The sequence below is a fragment of the Colias philodice genome, chromosome 6 (assembly GCF_061535455.1).
Source record: "Colias philodice isolate Cphi_HAF_F1 chromosome 6, ilColPhil1 Martin Lab GWU primary, whole genome shotgun sequence".
NCBI lineage: Eukaryota > Metazoa > Arthropoda > Insecta > Lepidoptera > Pieridae > Colias > Colias philodice.
In genome coordinates, this window is record NC_143091.1 from 6,446,374 (window position 1) to 6,469,493 (window position 23,120).

The following is a 23,120-nucleotide window of genomic DNA, read 5'->3' on the forward strand; positions in this document are numbered from 1 at the left end:
AATTCAACAGATACAATTAATACAATCTTTCTGAAATATTGTTTCCTTCTGGGATTTCAATGTAGATTTACATCCGTAAACGGAACAGTTTTTGCGCGCCATAATAGAATATGTAAGTACCTATGTATAATAAAATTATTACACAAAAAATACGACTGCGTCGTCCTTTCGCGATAGTTAATGCAAACTCAGCGTGATTGCATTAAGCGGCCCGCGTCGCCCGACCCCCCGCCAGTTCCCCTCCGTTTCTCTGCACAAGTACATTCGTCGCCATACTGTAGGAAATATGGTAATACTGTGATATAAGCTTCTTGTACTCTCTATGGCTGGTTGCCAATGATCTGTGCTTAGGATCTGTGACTGAGTTCTGTCATCTGTGACTGAGTATAGTTGACGTCTTGTTGACGTAGACAGACGATAGTTGACTTGGGGTTGACACTTGATTTTGTTGTTATTTATTATTCAATCCCAAGACGTATTTATGAATTTTTCAGTTAATTATCATCTTTTGAAAGATATTGAAGTACTAGAAAGTTGTATTTTATAAAAACATTCATAGTTTTAATGATAGATTAAATGAAATATCATATGATTATGTTAAATAACAAAAATAATGAAGTCACGATGATATACACAAGTTAAACAAAAACATTTTTTAAGAGAAAGTAAAAATGCAAGCAAAAAAGCGATATATATTACTTGCTGTATCTCTTATTCTAATATTGTATTGTTATATAGGCGGTTATCGTTTTAAGTCTGAAAGTCTACATAAGAACCATCGTAATAACTTACCCTCATTTGCTACTCTTGATGAATTATCAGAAGCACCTTCACGTCAGAAACGGAATCCTGACTTTACTAGGAAATCATGCCGTATGGAAACCTGTTTCGATTTTACTAATTGTGGAAATGATCCTAAAGTTTACGTGTATCCAACCGATGGTCCTGTGAGTGCTACATATAGAAAAGTTCTGTCAGTTATTCGTGAATCTAGATACGCCACTCGTGACCCGTCTGAGGCCTGCTTGTTCATACCCGCTGTGGATACTCTAGATGCCGATCCACTTTCACCTGAACATGTCACTGATGTTGGATCACGTTTATCTCGCTTGCCACACTGGAAAAATGGCCGTAATCATTTGATATTTAATTTATATGCAGGAACATGGCCAGATTATTCAGAAGGTGCTTTAGGCTTTGATCCAGGTGAAGCAATAATGGCTAGAGCTAGTGCATCTGAAGCATTATTTAGAGAAGGTTTTGATATATCTTTGCCATTATTTCACAAAGAGCATCCAGAACGTGGTGGAGCTCCTCCAGCTGCTACGGCTAATCCTTTCCCTGCACCTAGGCGTCATTTACTTGCATTCAAAGGAAAACGTTACGTACATGGGATTGGCAGTGAAACAAGAAATTCATTGTGGCACCTGCATGATGGTAACAACCTTATATTAGTCACTACTTGCAGACATGGAAAGTCATGGAAAGATTTAAGGGATGAAAGATGTGATGAAGACAATAAAGAATATGACAAGTATGGCTTGTTTTTGTGATATTTATTATATTATCATCTAAGTTTCTTCAAAGAACACATATTATTTATTATTAATTCCACTGCTTCATTATTGGCTTGCATATTGTATTGTTACACATCTTCAATCAATATTACCAAGTAGATGTAGTTGTCATTGTTCTTAAGCTAAACTTTTAAACTGTTTAATCCATTCATCTCTATTTACTCTCAGTAATCAAAGATATAATATAGGTTTGATTTTTCATGACCTGACCGAATTTTGTAGACCCGTTATCCATGTAATTGGTATATTGTTTATCAAAGTTGCACATAAATACATTTCTATAAAAATTATGTTTTTCAGATTTGATTATGAACAACTATTAGCAAATTCAACATTTTGTCTTGTTGCAAGAGGGAGACGTCTTGGATCATATCGTTTTTTAGAAGCATTGGCAGCAGGTTGTGTTCCAGTACTTTTAAGTAATGGTTGGAGGTTACCATTTGATGAACGTGTTGATTGGCGCCGTGCGGTCATATGGGCTGATGAACGTCTTCTGTTACAAGTAAAATAAATTATGTCCTTTTTACAATATTTTTGGACTGGAAACTTAATCTTATAAATACTTATAATGACGTTATTTCATATTGCAGGTACCAGAGCTTGTACGCTCAGTACCTCCTGAGCGTGTTCTTGCTCTAAGACAGCAAACACAACTTCTTTGGGAACAATATTTTTCATCAATTGAGAAAATTGTATTCACAACTATTGAGGTATTTTTAACAAATTAAAAAACAAAAAACACCTTTTAAATGAGTAAAATCTGTAATGATGATTATCTTTAAAATCTGCCCTCGTTGATCCTTTGTTTTGTAAACCCGAATTAATATCATAATCATATCAATAAGTAGCTTATTTAAGTTGTGTGTGATTAAAATGCTGATTTATTTTTAGATAATCTTAGAAAGGATAATGATACACAGAACATCACGACACCGTGAGGCATTGATATGGAATACGTCACCGGGAGCTCTGGGTACATTGGCCAATTATGGTGACTCGCGCGCTCACTTACCCCTGGGAGTGTCTGCTCCGGAACCTCCTTTGGCCGTCTCCCCTTCTACTATTCCCCTCCCGGCACCATCGGTACCCCTTATTGCCCCTCCTTCCACACCTGGCAATACATTTACAGCCCTCTTATATGTTCAAGCTACATCACCAGCTTTACACAAATTATTGGCAAATATCGCTAGCAGCGAATATTGTGAAAAGGTAGGTGCATCTTTTAAACATAATATGTATAAACTGTTACGAAATTCAAAAGAATAAACTACAACAGCTAATTCACCAATGCTAAAATTGTCTGGAAAAAATATATAAGTAAATAATTTTAAATTATAAAGTTACTAATTAATAACTAATCAACAGATAAGTATATACATTTTTACCAGCCATGCTGCAGATATTAGCCATATTGCAGTTCCAGTAAATAAGGTACAACAAAACCGATTTTCAGTAAAATAGTTTTGGCGTAATTCAGTACCTACTATAGCCATTCGACTCCATCCGCGCGGATGTCGGTATAACAAAAAATAAAACTGAAAAATTATTTTTTTTTCTACGTGTTTTTCCAGGATAAAAAGTATGTTATGCCCAGGATAATAAGGTATAATAGGCATGACGACAGTATCCATAAATGATCGTATTAGTGTTTTTAAGGGAAAATGTATAATAGATAAATTACATATAGTGACTTAGAAATCTTAAAAACATTAAGATTAATGAGATTATCAATAAAATAAAACATTGAAATACTGCAGTTGGCCATTTTGACTAAAACACGCGTGACGTCACGCTTAAGTAAACAACTCACGTCAGATGTTTTTTGTTGTTATGAATATGTTGAGAATACGCATTTTTATTTATTTTCTATTGTTTCACGTATGCTTTATCGACTCAGAACAGAAATATAATTGCGAATTCACGAATACATGGTTCGGGGTTCTCCGCGCCAACTTTATACAATCATTTCTTATTATTTTCTCGCTTAAAATAATTACTAACACATTTTTGAGCATTATTTTTATGTGGATTCACACTGCAATACTGCACACCACTTATAAACTTTGAAATTCGTTTCTATAACACATATTAAATAAATATTTTTTTAATTTTCTTCGCAATGCGTACAAATAATTACGTATTTACCAAAATGTGACGTCACGCCTACGCCATGACACCTGCGAGCTGTTTTGGCACAGTTAATAAATATTTTTTGGAAAATGGCTTTTATCTTCGTTAAATTTAAGTATATTACCGAAATATAGGGTTTTTCTTGTATAGTAAACGTATACACACATTATGGAAGAGGATTTCAAAATCTTTCGTCATGCCTACGAAATCGAACCGTTAGTTTTCACGTGATGCCTGAACATACAGACAGACAGACAAAAATTTTTTAATCACATATGTATTTGGGTTTGGTATCGATCCAGTAACACCTGCTATTTATTGCACGCCTCATAAGCGAAGCGTTGAGGTGGGTACTACTGTCACTTCGCGCAAAACATCTGGGGCCTTAGACAAAGTAACAATTACAAAACGATAACGAAGTTAGAAATCGCAAAAATGTATGGGATTGACATTAGATAGACCACGTGATCTAACGCGGCGTATGTCAATCCCATACATTTTTGCGATTTCTAACTTCGTTATCGTTTTGTAGTTGTTACTTTGTCTACAGGCCCTGATTTTTCAAACTTAAAATGTCTTTATGTATCATACATTGCACTTGTACGATAATACATACACACACATATTAAGAAAAAACACTATTTTTAACATTCATGATATTTTTGATGTCATTTTTGTTATTTAAACTAGTTAAAAATGGAAAGAGAGGCCATGGTCGAACGCGTGAATAGGACACTCAGAGAGGTCTCCGATTGGCGACTCCAATCTTGTCCAATTCAATGCTAATAAAACTCAGGCCTGCCTTTTCACTGCCAAAAAGTGTAGTTTTGAGCTGACGCCTTCTTTTCAGAATGTAGCGATTACAGTAGCTGACCACCTTGAGCTACTAGGAGTAACTCTCTCATCTGATCTTAACTTCGGTGCTTTCATCGAATCCAAGGCTCGAATGGCTGCCAAAAAACTTGGCATATTATCGAAGGTCAGGCAGTACTTCACACCAAAACAGCTTCTAAATATATATCAAGCACAAATTCGTTCGTGTGTGGAGTACTGCAGCCATTTATGGGCTGGAGCTGCTAAAACACATCTATGAGCATTGGATTCGATTGAGAGACGTGCTGTAAGGATTATAGATGACCAGAATCTGACCAAGAGTAGACTGCTTAGTCTTGAACATAGACGTAAAGTCGCATGCCTATCAGTTTTTTACCGCTTGCACTTCGGGGAATGTGCAACGGAGCTGCATAATCTCATTCCACCCTCCCCTTTCCACCACAGAACATCTCGACGCGCGCTTGGCTTCCATCCCTTCGTAGTTGATGTACCTTTTTTGCGCACAAAACGGTTTCAGAACTCTTTTATAAACCGAACAGCGAGGGACTGGAACGCCTTGCCCGCGTCTGTCTTTCCAGAAACCTATAATCTGTTCAGGGTAAAAGTGAATAGGCTCTTTCTAGGCAGGCATGCTCATTCATAGACTGCATCACTACTTACCATCAGGTAGGATGCAGTCAAATGCCTGGCTATTGTTAATAAAAAAAAAAAACAGTTTAAAAATGTTCTGTCTTGGACGTCCGTGTGTCTGTATGTGCGGAGGATTTTCTTGTTAACACGATAGCGACCGAAATACTTTACTAATCGAGTCTTTTTTTTTCTCTTACGCTTGAGTATGCTCAGGAATAGAACCCTTTCATTTTTCAGGGTCTGATTCGATGTGGTTTAATTGTTATTAAATAAACAAAAATAATAATTATTAAAAAAAAATTATGAGGCGTGCACTTTTGGATTTTCCAAACTATTTTTTCAATATTTTCAATGTACAGAATTGACCCTTCTACAGATTTATTATATGTAACTATAGCTATTAATAAAAATTGTAAATTTTTTAGGTTGTGCTTGTGTGGGACAGTGAGCGGGCGGCGCCAACGTTAAAGTCACTGTCTAGAGTTGCTGGTGATCCTCGAGATCCTTTGCCTGTAACAGTTGTGGATGCAACAACACATTATCCTGGGTAATTTATTATAAATTATTTAATCGTTGTAATTTTTATGTCACAATTATCTTTGTAATTCATGTTCATGCGACTCGTTGAACCTCATAATAATCATAAAAATCCTCAATACATTTTGATAAATAATTCAAATACCATTCTCTGCAATATATAGAGTATTTTGAACTCTTTCTTTTTTTTTGTTCTCTATCTCTCTGAACCCAGGAATCAAAATCAATTTAGCAATTCGGGATAAAGATAAAAAGGCAGATTTTTGCTTTAAGAAATAATAGTACCTATACATATACAGTCAAGAGTATAATTTAAAATATAAATATGTTTCTTACAAAATAAATTCGGTTAAAATAGCCTCTGATAGTGATGTGTTCAAATTGTTGTCGTAATCATTTAACCAGATATAACAAGCAACAACATGCAATAGGAATCTTAGTAACATAATAATTGAATATGAGTGAAAGTAACATTCAAATGCAAAGTATAAATTGCATTATTAAAATGAGACTGTGTCTATTGCGAACACATATGATATTTCTTAAGCAATATGTAGAATTTTCGGAAAACCTGGCCCATGTTGTACTCCATTTAATCAATTACCTACCTAGTTGCTCTAGTCAAGGTAGTTGATGCCATAAGTTGTTATTAAGAAAGTGCCTGTAACATTGAAAAAGTTAATTAACAGGGAAGGAGTATCAGCAAGATGGCAACCACTCTGGGCAATACCTACAGCAGCTGTGTTTTCATTGGACGGAGACGCTCCACTCTTGGCTGAAGAGCTAGATTTCGCTTTTCTGGTATGGCAACACTTCCCTGAACGCATTGTTGGTTATCCTGCCAGAAATCACTTTTGGGATGAATCGAAGGTTTGTTAAATTCAAGTATTGTCTCAAAATTATGTATAATCTATACTAATATTATAAAGCTGAAGAGTTTGTTTATTTGAACGCACTAATCTCGGGAACTACTGGTCCAATTTGAAAAATTCTTTCGGTGATAGATAGCTCATTTATCGAGAAAGGCTATAGGGTATATATCATCACGCTACGACCAACAGGAGTAGAGCCACGGCGGTGAAACCGCGCGGAGCAGCTAGTGTGGAACCATAAAACATTAATACGTCCAAATTTCATCTTTTTCCATCATTCTGAATATATTCTTTAAGAAAATGTTAGGTAGTTGTTCAATAATGAATAATTTAATTTTTTAAATAATACACTGTGTGCAACTTTATAATTGGTTAAACTGTTTATATTTTGTACAAAACAACCTGAATTAGCATTTCACAACTCCACATTAAATTTGCGGCTTCAAGCTTGTCTTAAATCTGAAATGTAACACATACTAAAGACCGCGTGACGTAACATGAGCTTTGCATATGTGTGAGTGACCTTCCAAAGTAAAGCTAGAAACCACTTGACTTCACTGTGCCCCTCTGGGCAAAAAAAACCAGTATAAACCGATATATGCCAGGCAAAGGATGCTCCGCGCTCTAAGCCGTCACCCAGTATGTATTACTTTACTCTTTGCCGTCACCTCATCTCCACTATCTATGAACACACACAAATGCAAAGCTGAGCGTAGTGCACTTGCTAACTGCGGTCGGTGATGGAGTTTCTTGCCGGTTCTTCTCCATAGACTGCTTTCCGAATCGGTGGTAAATGTAAAAAATATGTATTGACGTTTCAAAAGTGCTTCTCGAAGAAGTCTAATTGAATAAATAAATGTTTGAGTTTGGTTTTGTGCGGTGCCAGGGCGCGTGGGGCTACAGCAGCAAGTGGGGCGGGTCGTACTCGATGGTGCTGCCGGGCGCGGCGCTGGTGCACCGCGCGGCGCTCGCGCTGTACGCGGCGGCCGCGCCCGCGCTGCGGCTGGCCGTGCGCCGCGCGGACAACTGCGAGGACATCCTGCTCAACTGCCTCGTGGCGCACCTCACGCGCCGCCCGCCGCTCAAGCTCGCGCAGCGCAGGCGCTACAAGACGGCGCACCACCGATACAAGTCAGTGCCGTGTTTTGTTTCTCTTTACCTTTTTTATATTTGTGTTTTGTTTTTTTTTAGATTTTCAAGTGAAACTTCTTTAGCGCGTTGAGAGTAAAATTTCGAGGTCGCGTCATGGCAATACCGTCACGTTATGGAGTAAGGCGACTATTTTGGTATCTTAGAATCTTGCCAAAAATTTCTTACACGTGTGCTCGGCATACACGCTCTTTTTTATGGCATAGCGAGTACCTAACTGAGCTGGTGGGTCGCTTGATGAGAAGCGATAATCAATGTCCGTGAACATTTGCAGAAGTAGAGCCTCTGATAAGGAATGATAATTGATAGAGGAACCGAGAGGAATATGGCATAGCTTCTTTCAAGCGAATAGTGATGATTTAAAAAGTCTGGTGTTTTGAAATATTTTCTACGATCTTGAAATATTGTTGTGTTATATACCTAAGCATGGTTTTATTAGGGAAAGGGGGGATGCCATCGCTGATGTATTATAATTTTACTTAGAAGCTTAAATAAAGATAAAGGAAAGTAGAAATGTAACAACTACCAGATTTTCCATTACATTTTGTTTATTCCACTATTCATAATACTTTATCCTAAATATCAAAATTTGTACGTTTAATCGATCAAATTCAACAGATTCGGATACAATATCTTAATATACAGGGTGGAAGGTTAAGATGGGGCATGAAGGGCAGGTACCTTAACCGTTGTAGCTACATGAAAACGTTCTTAGGAGACTATCCTTAAATTCTTGAGAAATTTTAATCTGCATTCACAGATTTTTGAAAAAATGTACGGTCAGCAAGGAAATCGGCAGTTTTCAAAAAAAAATTTTTTGATGCCAATCGATCCAGTTTCTCATGGGGATCCATGGCGGTAGCATTTGTAGCCGTATTTCTTCCATGTTTTTAAAACTATCCAGTGCGAACAACCAACTTCGACGGCAACTTGTTTTGAAGAAATTTCGGGATATGCTTCCACAATTAGTGCTAAAATTTCTATCACCGTATTCTCATTCAATACGCGTGCACGACGCGGACGTGTCAAGCTTTTCTTAAATGAGCCACTTTCTGCTAGATTTTTTACAAGATTCGCAATTACCTTTCGCGTCGGTAAATATCGCATTGGGTATTTATTCCTGTACCATTCCAATGCAACTGTTGGGTTTTTATTATTTAAAAAGTAAGCCTCTAACAGATCTAAACGTTCTAAATTATTTAAGAACATTTTTAGTGAAGACAGAGTGACTTATGGTAACTTTTGTTTTCTATGTGTTATTGTTTACATAAGCCATAAAAATGTGACGTGTTCGTTCGATATTCAAATTTACATAATTTTTCATCTCGTGCACGAGCTGCCAGCCACCGCCCGCTCACGCCCCGCGTCGCTGGCATGTTAAGTTGCTGTGCCTTTGTCTTTTTACTTGTTCATGAATGAAAATAGTTTTTCGCGATTTCTGACTTTTCTAGTACTCATACCTCAGTTGGTCTTTTAGAGTGTTTTAATCCCCATGAGAAACTGGATCGATTGGCATCAAAAAATTTTTTTTTAAAAACTGCCGATTTCCTTGCTGACCGTACATTTTTTCAAAAATCTGTGAATGTAGATTAAAATTTCTCAAGAATTTAAGGATAGTCTCCTAAGAACGTTTTCATGTAGCTACAACGGTTAAGGTACCTGCCCTTCATGCCCCATCTTAACCTTCCACCCTGTATATAAATCTCGTGTCACAATGTTTGTCCTCAATGGACTCCTAAACCACTTAACCGATTATAATAAAATTCGCACCATGTGCAGTTCGATCCAACTTGAGAGATAGGATAGTTTAAACATGTAGGTACCACGGGCGAAGCCGGGGCGGACCGCTAGTAACTGTATAAAATTAGATCATGCAGATATAATTAATTGTTAGACGTAACTTTTGATTTAATATTTTTGTGGATGAATAGTTGTCACTCTTATAGGTCTACCAGAATCTGATGGCATATTTATATTTAAGAAATAAAAGATTTTCATGTGGCAACTTCTTTGACAACTATCAAATTGGTTGTCAAATTATTTGTCTTTTTTGCAGTTGATAAATAATTTTTAAGTTTTTGTCTAAAAAATCTTCGAAAATGTCGAAAAAGCCGCTGTGATCACAAGCAAGAAGTGTTGTTTATAATGTGTATAGAAAAATATTTGATGAAGAAGGGTCAAACACATCACAATTTTCAATTTAGAAGATTTTATTGGTAAATTGGACTTACCCGCTTTGATACTTTCAATTAAAAAATATTATATAACTATAATATTGAATTGTATACGTAGTATATTATTATTAGTCTGTGATTGGAATATAATTTTATGAAAACTTATTACAGGAGTTTCCAATACGGCTATTCGTCAAGTCCAAGCTGTCCAAGTCAATTTTATAATGTGTGTATCTGTTAATACTTATGAAAATAAACATAGTTTTATTTTATTTTTATTCTATTTTATAAAAAATTATAAGCAGTCTAGTTTTCTATCGATATAACATCGATATTTTCACATGGCATAATGATAATGAACATACAAATATAGGTATGTGTAAATAATAATATGTATTACCTGTATAAAAGTAATATGTATATTATACATGTAAGTATGTACCTACATAATATTAAGTGGATATCTCATTATTAAGTACAGTATTGTCCACTTATGTAATGTGACTAATGCTATGAGAACAAACTAAAAAATAAGCAGTATCAAGATCGTTCAGTCCATTTTCCCTAGGGTTGCACACTCAAAATTTTGATTTCCCTAATTGCCATCAGATTCTGGTTTACCTATAAAAGCCCTGTCAGAACAAGCTTAGCTGTCGAATACTATAAGTTGTCGCTTTCCTTTGACTCGTGGCGCATTAGTACGGATCGTGCCTAAGGGCTCGAACGTTGTTTATACGACGTTCGACCCAACTACCCTCACTTTACTAATAGTCGTTGACTTGCTGCGTTTTGTTATCAACTACCTACATCAATTAGGTAGCTGTGTAGAATCGCAGTACATTCTTATTACATTCAAACTAATGTTTAACCCGGCCTCGCGTGTAATTTCTTATATAATACAATATTTTCTTTTAGGTCATCCTGGAGCGATCCCGAGCACTTCGTGCAAAGACAGTCGTGTCTCAACACGTTTGCAGCGGCCTGGGGCTACATGCCTCTCGTGCGTTCCGTGCTCAGACTCGATCCAATACTGTTTAAAGACCCAGTCTCGACGCTTAGGAAGAAATATAGAAAAATGGAATTAGTCACATCTTAATCACATTTAAAATATTTATTTTATATCTCAAATTACTATATAACACACCAAAAACAAATGTTAAGTTTATTCGATAGAAGAAGAAAACATGTCAACTCGCTATTTATTCTAGTCTTAGAAAGTGCATTTTTCTTTGCAATAAATTTTATAAAACTTATTTATATCGATTTTTATTGCCCTCTTGATTTCCTCCCAGATTGATATTTTCAAGCTTTTCTAAGTATTTATTTAAATCTGTTATTTAATATTACTAAATTCAATGATTTGCTAAATGTATGTAACTATATTGACTATATTGACTGTGTAGACCATGAATCTCTACTCAGAAAATGTTTTCTGTACGGAATAAGAGGTCCAGCGCACAAGTGGCTGACCTCATACTTGACTAACCGTATGCAATGTGTAGAGATATCGTATATAGACAACAATTCGTTAAAAAAGTCGGTAAGATCACAATACGTACATAATAAATACGGAGTGCCACAAGGCAGTATCCTCGGGCCTCTCCTGTTCTTATTGTACATAAATGATCTTCCTAACGTTACAGAACATAAATGTACTCTGTTCGCGGATGATGTATCCATCACCATACCTCGTAACAAATTGACTACCTACAAAGAAGACATCTATTTGACTATCAAAAATGTAACAGAATGGCTAAAATATAATAATTTAACTCCTAACATTACAAAGACAAAACTAATGCAATTCTGTAATTATCATAACATTAGACATAACCTTGACATAATTTATAATGGACAACGTATTGACGAAGTTACTGAAACGGTATTTTTAGGTATCACATTAGACAACCACTTAAATTGGAAAGCTCACACGGATTCTGTTTGTACCCGTGTAAATAAGTTTGTATTTGCCCTCAGAAGAATTAAACAGATTATTGATGAGAGAGCGGCAATCATTGCATATCATGGTTATGTTTCATCGTTGCTTCGGTATGGTCTTATTTTATGGGGCAACTCTACAAACGTAAACAAAGTCTTTATAGCTCAGAAAAGGTGTGTCAGAGCAATATGTGGAGTAGGGCCCTTAGAAAGTTGTCGAGACTTATTTAAGCGACTCGGACTTTTAACACTTACTTCTTTATACATCTTGGAGGTTGGAATATTTGTAAAACAGCATCCCTATATGTACATTAAAAGTTGTCAAAATAGTCAGTACCCAACCAGGGATCCTCACAGATTGCAACTTCCAATTTGTCGCACTGCTTTATGTAGCAAAAACAGCCATGTTATGAGTGCGAAGATATATAACGGAATCCCAATGGCATTTAAGGAATTGCCCATGCAATTGTTTAAACTTAAATTAAAAAAGTGGCTGCAATCTCATTGCTTTTCTTATATATAAAAATGAATCGCAAAATGTGTTGGTAAGCGCATAACTCGAGAACGGCTGAACCGATTTCGATAATTCTTTTTTTATTATATTCCTTGAAGTACGAGGATGGTTCTTATGTAGAGAAAACGTAAATAGGTACCACGGGCGAAGCCGGGGCGGACCGCTAGTATAATATAAATGAGTTCTTTGCTTGTAAACACTAAAGATAGATGATAATAATAACTGTAATGTAAAATGTTAAAATTAATCTAAAAATATATTGTATTTTAGTGAGTTAAATACACATAAATATTTGCATGCCAGTTTGCTCGCGAGTTGTGCGGACTTTATTGTAATATATTATTGTAAAACCTTGTATTAAGTATTAACCACAATTCCTGCAAATAAATTATTTCATTTCATTTCATATATCTTTTGAAACAAAATTGCATGACGATTACTAGATACTAAACCTATTAGTCATTTGTTTTCTTATTAAGTATTGGTCCGGGAGCCAGCAGCAGATTTTATGACCAAGTTCCTCTCAAGCGGTAATTAGTAAAATGCATCAAAGTATAGTATTATGAAGCCTCGTGAACGTCAGCTGGAGCTCGGTTGGGGGGAAGAGCGGTTGTAGCCTCCCGTATCAGCTGACGGTTTTTCCACCAAGATACAGCCAGCTGACATATATATTTATCCACAGTTACATATAAGCTATCATCAGGTAAATTTTTGTTTGAGAGGAAATAACGGAAAATAAATTTTTCTTTAAATTTAACTTTCATGTTCGAGACACCAGCTGACGTATAATACACCATGTTGTAACCAGCTGACTATTTTTTTTCGTTGAGATATTGGGTTAGCTACAATTTGACAAATTTTTAGCTGAGAGGAAATGAATGAATGAATGTATTTTTTTTCCTATGTGCGTGGGAGGCTACAACCGCTCACCCCCCCAACCGAGCGCCAGCTGACGTTCACGAGGCTTTATAATACTATACTCTCATGCGTCTGACGAATTATCTCTTGAGAGGAAATAGTTAACCAAATTTGCACCTGGCTCCCTAACCATATATTTTGCAATTTGTATAGTTATACTAATGTACTTATGGGTTATCCACATCTATATAGACTTTTCTTAGATAACATTATATTTATAACACCGACCGCTCGCCCTTCTCTTTCATTAAAATAAGACAAGGTAAGTCAAACATGTTTAACATAGCACATAGTACGACCATTCAATTAATTATCTATCTCCTATCAGCCAATTACTTATATTACAGATAATATAATACTATACTAGTAGATGAACCTATATGAAATATTTAGAAAGAAAGAAAAAAACCATACTGTCTTCTAAATTACTAGTAAACCACTGCACATAATATTAGTGTCATCGAAAAACGTTAAGAATTCAAGATTAAACTAATGGAGCGTGATGTTTCATCATTAATTACAAAATTAACCGAAACAAACACGAGTTTTGGGGCAGTCCGAGGGGTCATCTAAGTGCATTGAATTTGTAAGCGTTGCATAAGTAGAACGCGCTGACATAACACTTCGCAACTCGAGTGGCCTTGGCCCGGATGGTGCGTGCCGAGTGCCGGCGGGAAAACACTGCGGCACTGCCTTAGTGCAGCGCACCAACCACTGCCGTACGCGCTCACGCTCATATACCCACATAGTGCTACCGATACCACGGAGTTTCATTGTTTTGTGCTTATCAAAGTTTTGTTGATGATAGTGACACATGTTTTCATAAAAAGTTAAAATAAATCTGCAGAATGGAAATACGCGTTTCCTAAGTTGCGGTAAGGTGTTAATGTTAAGTACCATTAGACTTTTTACGTGCAATCAACCTTTGTACAACCATTATACCTGTGTTAATATGACGAAAAATACGCGCAATAAATAATGCAATATGTTCGGTGAATGGGTAGTTCAACCTTCAGTTTTGTGGCCTTTTATACGTTAATGTAATTTTAAATATTATAATTCATAACATAATAAAATACTTTATATACAGAGGACTTTGGGGATTTAAAAATCTCCCTTTTTCAAAATAATATATTATTTATAAAAATTTTACGAGGTCGAAATATTTATTTTAATATATTTCGTAGTACATTCTTTTAATTTGTAAAAGCCTTGAAAGTAAAATTACAAGCGTATATAAGTAATTATTTATGTAAGAAATATAACATGATCATTTCCATATAAAAGACATCAACGAGTGTCCTTACTCGTGTGTTAACTTTTTTTTCTATAAAAGTTCTTAAACTTGCAACTAAGCACACGTGCAAGCTATTAACAACTAATTCATTTAATCTGATTTAAAAATTGCATTAAAAAGTAAAAGTTTAATTTCTTTTAAAGAAAAATATATTTTTCATTTCCATTTCAGAAACGTAAAAACAGATACATGAATTTTGGAATGATATACGTAAACACGAGTAAGTTTTGAAAATTTATTTTAACAATGGTTAAATTACTGTGTTAAGTAAGTATATATTTATTTTTAATTTTTGTATCATAAAATATCGTCATCAAATGTAGAGGTAGCAAGCATGTACACAGATCTACTACCATTAAATAATAAAAATAAATTTATATTGAAATAAAAGTTCATAACTTATGAGCAATATTTTGTAGACAGGACAGGTCTGTAGTGTCTAGATAATTTAATATTGATTTTTGAAATAGTTTATCCACTTATCTGTCTGTAGGTACCTGTACTAAAATAAACATGTAGTTAATATGCCAAATTTTTAAAGGCTACACTACATAATTAGGTAACGGATAATAAAAACAAAACAGGATTAAAAAAACTCTACCTATTATCTCCATTTTTAAATATTTCCACGTCCGATGAAAAACTACTGTAAGGATTCAATAGAGTACGCGATAAGTAGGTACTTAACATAATATTGGTAAATCTTATAAAAAATAATAAATACGTTTATGTGTAATAAAATGTCTTAAGTCTTGCAAAGTTAGTGTACAGTAATAGACGTAGGTAGTGTATTAGTTTATGGATTTGTTAACTAGTAGGTAGTTAGTAATATCTGTAATTACTGAAACAATTTAGAAAATAATTTCACTAACAGCATACTTCATTCCTGAGTAACGTTAAGTTTTTTTGTAATTAATATGTCTTAATAAAAATTAAATATACTGTTTGAAGCTTAGATATTTGGCCTCGATGTAGATAATACCACAATAATACTGAGGTAATAATATTTCAATTAAAATATTTTTTTCAACCGAATCCCCGATAAAGTAAGATTAAGTACATAATATTATGTTGATCAAATACTTAGGTTATTAGGAAATATATTTGCGGTGCTAGTAAGTATTATATAATTGTTTACTAGGTATGTGTAGATAGTACTTAGGTTACGCAAATAGGCTTATTAATAAATTGATGTTGCTGATTTTATGAGTTACCCACATTTATTGCACAAATCCTTATGTAAAAGCACATGGTAAAAGCTTCAAGAATATTACCTCTAAGTTCTATGAGGAAATCCGAACGCGTTTCTTTATCGACTATGCGCTTTACTATATGTTTATAAAAGTGTTACCTAATGAAACACATGTATACCTGTTTATTTTCTACAACCTTTTTGTAATTCAACACCGCACAGTTTATTTTTTTAATATTTTTATTTTTTGCAGGATGAAAATGAATTAATAATAGAAAACAGTTACTTCAAATTATTAAAATTTCATAGAAGGTGGGTTACTATTTTTTTTTTCATTTGTGAAAACAAAAATAGTTTAGGTAAAAAATTTAATAAAAAAATCTATTTCGATCTTTTGAGTTTGTATAGGGAAGAAAAGGACATAGCAAGAAGACAACGTGACTACGCAGATTAGATATTAATAATATTTTAGGAGAATTCTTGCCGATCGCCCATCTCATTTCAGGTAAATATAGAACAAAATGAAATTGTAATTAAAAAAAACCGTTTTATTTAAAAATGAAGCATACATAATATTTTTTTATCCAAAATGCAAACGCTTAAAATGTTGTAATTTATATTTTAATTATTGTTAATAACCCATCCCTTTATTTTTACATACAACGCAATGTGATCCAGTGTTCTCAAAATGGCGTTTCGAAATGGTGATTACATCTTAGCAAGTATCTTGATCGTTGGTGTTATCGCAACTGTAGTCACTGCACAGCCGGTTGGTATGCCTATGACATAAGCACAAAACATTGTATATTTCCTGATTCCACCATCCTCTCACTATTGCAGCTTGATTGCAACTCTATCACTTTACTAATTTAATTATTAATATTTGAATTTCTTTTATATTTTTCCTAATGATTTTAAGGACCTATTCCTAATATTTATAATGAAAAAGTATTCGTTATTACAAGTAGGAATGAATATTAGTTTATCAAGAAATTAACTTCAGGACTAAATCAGCAACACAGCATATATTCATTATTTTTAAGGATAAGATCTGTATATATTATATATTTTGTTACAGAAAATATCTACGTATTAATTTATTCATCTGCATTTTTTTAATTTTGTTAAATTATAGCCATTGGCCGATGAATCCATTGGAAAGGATCGAGCTTTAAGGCAATCCTCAATAAGAGCTGGAAAAAGCGTTGCAGTGAAACCAAAATGGGGATTCTTCGGTACTATATTTAACGTTATTTTGGAGGTATGTTTAATGTTCTTTAGATAAAGTAGATAACGTGAACATGTAGGTATGTAACATTATTGCTGACCTTGGCACTTACTTTTGGTCACTACCTTGGGTAATAATAAATATTTATTATTCAATGAAAATAGAATTTATTTAAGGGACAGTAAATTTAAGTAACTACAACCGTATTGTATTTGTTTCGATATCGTGACATAATCTGTAGTATTACATATTGAATTTAACTAATGTAACTTTTTAGCCGTAAATACCGATTAATTATTATCAATTAAACATGATAGAAACAATTTTAGCAGATTTATTTATAAGAAGATATCTATGTTTTACAGCTGTTAAATAGGTATAACATATAGTTATAAGTATATAATATGTATTATGTCATTCTAAACCGATAGATAAGTATTTGGCGGTAGTCTGTAAAGAATCAGATAAACGGAGTACGTAGTAACTTTCGAACATTGATGAGTAACTAACCTTTATCTTTTTTTTATTTGTGTTTCAGCAAATTAACGATACGAAAAGTGCCTACAATCAAATATCAGACTTAGTCAACAATCAGTTTGTAGACGATAAGGTGAGTAATTTATAGGTAGATAACAATTTTATTTTTGTTTGCCGTTTAAGATAATATCAAAAATATATAAAAATATATACAGTGTTAGTTTAGTCTCACAAAGAAGAAAGAAAGAATTTTTTTTATCTATTTAAATATCACATAATCTATAGGTACATATAATAAATCTGTAGAAGGGTCAATTCTGTACATTGAAAATATTGAAAAAATAAATAGCAGGGGGTGCTACTGGATCGATACCAAACCCAAATATGTGATTAAAAAAATTTTTGTCTGTCTGTCTGTCTGTATGTGAAAACATCACGTGAAAACTAACGGTTCGATTTCGATGAAACTTGGTATAATTATACCTTATTATCCTGGGCGTAAAAAAGGATACTTTTTATCCTGAGAAAATACGAAGAAAAAAAATAATCTTAATTTTTCAGTTTTATCCATAGACGTTGTTCTGTAGAACAGCGAACACACGTAGGGTATTATTATAGGCCTAGCCGTATTTGAGTCCAATAGATATTTATAAGATGTTATTGTCAGAGTTACTCAAAATGGAGAAATAAACCATCCACGCGAAGACCGACATCCGCGCGGACGGAGTCGCGGGCGGAAGCTAGTTATATAATAAACCTACTATTTCTATATTACTAGTTGTTTGCTTATTACTCCTTCATAAACTGCTCTACCGATAGTTGGATTGTTTTTACCCCGAAATACCCACGGGAACGGGAACTATGCCTATGCTATGAGTTTCCTTGAAGCTGTGAAAAATAAAACTTCTAAGCCAACTCAATCAAAAGATATAGCCGTTAAAGCAGCAAATTTCGACATTCGCAACGGAATCAAAACGTACAATAAAAAGCAACCTCTTATAGCAATTAAGATAAAGGAAATATGAATAAGAGTATAAATTTAAAGTTAGGTACAACATAATATAAAATAGGTTTGTCTATAGCCCTTGGTGCGCGAGTCCTACTCGCACTTGGCACTTGCCCGTTTTTTTATTTTACAATGGTAAAATCAAGATCTTATGAAATCGTGTTAGTTGAACTTATAATTCAAGAGCCACTACCTACTCTAATTTTAATCCACTTGGATACGCTAATGGCCCAGGGGCAATCGTATCTAACATTATCTAATATTTATGCCAAGGTTTGCCAAGTTTTGTATTTCTTTGTGGATTATTTTACAGGTTGTGACCATGCCGCCAGATCCTTCGAATAACGGTACAACTAAGCCACCAAAAATAACAAGACAAGAATTTTTGAAAATTCTAGACCGTAACTTGAAGGGCTTAGCGCGCCTTCGTAATCTGGAGTGGCGAGAAGCAAAGAAGGTGACTATACTATAATAACAACATTTCCCGATAGTACCTACTACTATAACCTTTTAGTTTCGAATAACGTTTTCATAACGTAGGTAAGTACCTACCTACTGACGTCTCTTAAGTCTTAACCAATGATTGATTCTTGTCTGAGACTCATTAGTGTTATGTTAGTACTTCTTGCACTTACAAATCGATTTCGCTTTTCAGGATTCATGGAGCAATCTACAAGGATATTGGGGCGAGTTGTTTGGAAGCAAGAAAACACGAAATTCAAGATAGAAAAATTAGAGAATATAAAAAAATGTTTCTAAATTTATTTCTAAGTTGTGAACTGTTGGTGTGTGTCACATGTGGTGTTTAAATTAATATGGTACCTAATAAATGAAGTCTAGTCTTAATGAATTCTTCAAATTTTTCTGTTTGCTACATTATCAGTCACCAAGTTTCAAATCTATCTGCACTTATCTAATAAGTAGGTATACTTATAAAACTTAAAAGAAAATAAATTTATCACCAGTTTTGATAGATATGTTAGGTACTTTGAATCTATACTTACTAATATTATAAAGCTGAAGAGTTTGTTTGTTTGTTTGTTTGAACGCGCTAATCTCGTCTACTACTGGTCCGATTTGAAAAAGTCTTTCGGTGTTAGATAGCTCATTTATCGAGGAAGGCTATAGGCTATATATCATCACGCTACGACTAACAGGAGTGGAGCCACGGGGCGAAACCGCGCGGAGCAGCTAGTATCCGATATACGTGAATGTTATATCGACATTAACCAAATTTGTGCATATCTTTATAAAACTATATCTATGGGCGGATGGCCATAATTAAGGCCATAATCATCAGGATCAGCTATTTCTTCAGTAAATTATACCTAGTGTTGGTGGAAACAAATTAATCACCAATGTCACAAACAAAGGTTATTCAATCGCACTAATCTATGCGCTAGTAATTAGGGAATCCCTTAATCAATCGCTTAATAAAGAAAGAAAGAAAAGAAATTTATTGCCAAAAAAAAAACACAGCCGAACATATTATAAAATATCTTACAATTAGGCAAACGGAGACAGCCTCAGCAAAATGCTGCACAAAAGCAGCGCTGATTTTCAGGCTGTACCGGCGATTGCGGTTCGTCTTAATATATAAAAAGAATTAAGTCTAGGTACTTAAAATAAATATATAGATAAGGAAGTATATAAATATTAATAATAAATAAATAAATGCATATAATTTATATTACGGCAGAAACATATAAATAAGAATAATATAATATATTATAAGGCATATATAATGTGTCATATATACATAAATACAATAAATCTCAATCAAAACAGTACAACATGTGATACGATATGGAAGCCAAGGTTATATAGGTATTTCATCACGCCAAGATCTACAGAAAGGTAGCTATTGGGTTGAAGCACGCCAGTCTTCAATTTGCTTCTTTAACAAAGTCTCTTTTAATTTCCTTTTAAATGTTAAGAAGGAGATATCCTGATTCAATTTTAAAGGTGGCGGTAAGTCATTCCAAATTTTGGACGCGGCGTACTTAAAACTACCCTTGAAGCCTGAGGTGTTATGCTTCGGTATTACCAACTGACTGGTATTCTTACTACGCGTATTGAGAGCGTGATAATCGTCTATCCACGTAAGTTTATCGTAGAGGTATGCAGGTCGTCTTGCTTTAATCAGCCGAAATGCGAGTGCCGCTAGATGCAGTGTCCTTCTTTCTTTCATCTTAACAATTTTTTTGTCGTTTAGATACGGTGTGATGTGTGCACCAACAATGCACAAGATTACTCGGAACAATAGCGATTCATCGCAAACGTGGTGCCCTAGCCGTGCTTCGGTTGTAACCAAGCAACGTCTGCAGCCGACCATCGACGCGACGCTTGCTATCAGCTTATTCCGATAATCCTATCCAAACCTTCCTTTTTTTAAGAAAAAGAACTGCATTCAAAGACTTCCGAAAATTCATATTCAATTACCATATCCAGAAACAGATCTAGGTAATAAATTCATTACTTAACCTATTTATTATTTATTGCTATTTCCTTCATAAATGACATCTAAACATCCACTCCAGCCTACAGGGCCCATACAAATCGTCCACCATCTAATTTCTAATTACGGCGCCATTCAACTGATGGTATGAATAATTTTTTAATTGGTCTAATGGCCGGGTTCAGTTTTTCAACCCATCGAACTTCTGGCTTCGTGTAGCAATGTAGACAGATTATCAATTATTATCATAACATTTCTAAGTTATTAAGTTAGTCTACAGTATCGCGCTGCGACTACTGATTTTATTATCCTGTCTGCGATCCTAACATACCAGCTCCAGTAGGAGGCGCGTAGGAGGATATTAGTATTCTGTGGTAAGCGGGCTTCGGGAACCATTACTACTTCTTTGACCATTACATTAAAGTGTTGTAGAGGTAGGGTCTCCACCTCTAGGTAGAGTCCAAGACCCACATAACAGAAACAATAGATAGTTGCGAGTTTATAATAGCGATTTAAAATGTTTATGAAAATCGTTACCGTATATTTTAGTCGAACAATCTTTTTTTAAGCCACGTATTCATGAAAAATAAAACACACAAAAAAATAATGAACTGATCAATTGTTTAAAGCAAGTTTAAAGTTGTACCTACTTATCATAATGAGTTTATATTTTAGCAAAGTTTTGTCCAAAGAGTATAGTAATATAGAGGGGTTTTGTCAAACAAACAAAACTCAATGTATATAATAACTTAAAATTTTAGCTATGCTTATCGGTATTTATCGTTTGGAAATAACGATGACAACAACATTATCAAGCATCTGCCGGGCGCCGGCTGCCCTCGGCCTCGATACGATTCGCCTGTCGCCAATGTCGATTGTCGAATGTCAATTGTCGGCCAGTGTTGCCAACGTAGGCAAATTTTCGCCATTTATGCTACTTAAAACGAGAATCGGCGACGAAAAAATCTAAAAGGCCAAAGATGAGGCTACTCTAGGGACAATTTTTTTAGTAGGTACGGCCGATAACCAGGCCGAGTACCCTGAGTCTCCAGATAGGTTTATTTTATTATTTTACTTGAAATGAAATTCAAGTTTACATTTTAAATGTTAACTTTAATTTCATTAACGTGTTTTAAAGATGGCTTATGTCTATTTATCAGTGTGTTATGAACATATCCTATTCCTTTCCTTCTTCACTATCACTACATAGTATAAAACAAAGTCGCTTCCTCTGTCCCTATGTCCCTATGTCCCTTTGTACGCTTAAATCTTTGAAACTACGCAACTGATTTTGATGCGTTTTTTTTTTAATAGATAGAGTGATTCAAGAGGAAGGTTTATATGTATAATAACATCCATTAAATAGTGGAGAAGTACTGTTATTTTTGAGGTTTCTAATGTGATGTCGTAAATAATTACATTTTTTTCCGCTTACATTGCAAACGCAGGCTGAACCCTACGAGTTTTATCAAAATAATGTACTAAGTATTGTACACATTGAAAAGGTCTACAGAAAAGTCCGCGATATATGTCTATCTCTTATGGATAACCCACAATAACTTTTTTTTGTCATTTGCTTTTTACGACAAATAATGGCTAATTTTCGAAGCGATTTTAACCAATACAGTATTAATCCTTAACCAATTAAATACCTTGAATACATTGTTCATTTAATATATATGGCCCTATATGGCCCTTTACACCGTATGATTTAAGTGAATATTTTCGAAGATATTACAGATTTAAAAATTGCGGGACGTAGCGTTTGCGGCGGTACCGGCCGGCCGCCCGGCTATTAATAGGTATAGGAGCGGGCCGCTATGTTTTTATACATACATAGTACATACAACGTTCACAGTTTTTCTGTAGTGTATTTCGTATCAGCATTGCACCCGTGCGAAGCCGGGGCGGGTCGCTAGTAATAATATAAATGCGAAAGTTTTAGAGGATGTGTGTGTGTTTGTTACTCTTTCACACAAATACCACTGAACCGATTACAATGAAATTAAGCACACATATAGAGGGTAACTTGGATTAACACCACATAGGATAGGTTTTATCCCGGAAATCCTACGGGAACGGGAACTATGCGGGTTTTTCTTTGAAAAAGCGGGCGGTAAGCTAGCTAAATAAATTGATAAAAACTACATTTTATTTTATTCATATTTTGGTGTTTGTGCTACTTTAGG

The 23,120-nt window shown here is 34.6% G+C and overlaps 2 protein-coding genes across 10 annotated transcripts; both read left to right on the forward strand.

Annotated features, from left to right (window-relative positions):
- The first annotated feature begins 407 nt into the window (after positions 1-407).
- Positions 408-11,156, forward strand: ttv (exostosin glycosyltransferase 1 ttv). Its single transcript, XM_089696399.1, has 8 exons — positions 408-1,534; positions 1,878-2,079; positions 2,168-2,287; positions 2,469-2,786; positions 5,597-5,718; positions 6,398-6,578; positions 7,467-7,711; positions 10,819-11,156. Exons 1-8 carry the CDS (start codon positions 672-674, stop codon positions 10,997-10,999), a joined length of 2,232 nt encoding a protein of 743 aa, XP_089552525.1. The 5' UTR covers positions 408-671; the 3' UTR covers positions 11,000-11,156.
- Positions 11,157-13,944: 2,788 nt separating this feature from the next.
- LOC149487766 (uncharacterized) lies at positions 13,945-19,323 on the forward strand. Of its 9 annotated transcripts, none has more exons than XM_089696401.1 (9): positions 13,945-14,148; positions 14,742-14,790; positions 16,016-16,074; positions 16,162-16,267; positions 16,441-16,531; positions 16,898-17,023; positions 17,529-17,600; positions 18,787-18,930; positions 19,129-19,323. In XM_089696401.1, the coding sequence occupies exons 5-9, from the start codon at positions 16,451-16,453 to the stop codon at positions 19,198-19,200; spliced, it is 495 nt and encodes a 164-aa protein (XP_089552527.1). In that variant the 5' UTR covers positions 13,945-14,148; positions 14,742-14,790; positions 16,016-16,074; positions 16,162-16,267; positions 16,441-16,450; the 3' UTR covers positions 19,201-19,323. The 9 variants fall into 9 exon arrangements, with proteins under 9 accessions (XP_089552527.1, XP_089552526.1, XP_089552530.1 ...); XM_089696400.1 differs by having other exon boundaries at positions 16,171-16,267; XM_089696404.1 differs by lacking the exon at positions 16,162-16,267.
- The last annotated feature ends 3,797 nt before the right edge of the window (positions 19,324-23,120 follow it).

What these genes read in the sequence shown, in the direction of transcription:
- LOC149487766 (XM_089696401.1), top strand. Translation starts at nt 16,451, where the DNA reads ATGGCGTTTCGAAATGGTGATTACATCTTAGCAAGTATCTTGATCGTT. An exon ending in ATCAGTTTGTAGACGATAAG is followed by an intron (nt 17,601 to 18,786) that starts GTGAGTAATTTA and finishes ATTATTTTACAG; the next exon opens with GTTGTGACCATGCCGCCAGA. An exon ending in AGTGGCGAGAAGCAAAGAAG is followed by an intron (nt 18,931 to 19,128) that starts GTGACTATACTA and finishes TTCGCTTTTCAG; the next exon opens with GATTCATGGAGCAATCTACA.
- ttv (XM_089696399.1), top strand. Translation starts at nt 672, where the DNA reads ATGCAAGCAAAAAAGCGATATATATTACTTGCTGTATCTCTTATTCTA. An exon ending in GACAATAAAGAATATGACAA is followed by an intron (nt 1,535 to 1,877) that starts GTATGGCTTGTT and finishes TATGTTTTTCAG; the next exon opens with ATTTGATTATGAACAACTAT. An exon ending in ACTTTTGGGATGAATCGAAG is followed by an intron (nt 6,579 to 7,466) that starts GTTTGTTAAATT and finishes GTGCGGTGCCAG; the next exon opens with GGCGCGTGGGGCTACAGCAG.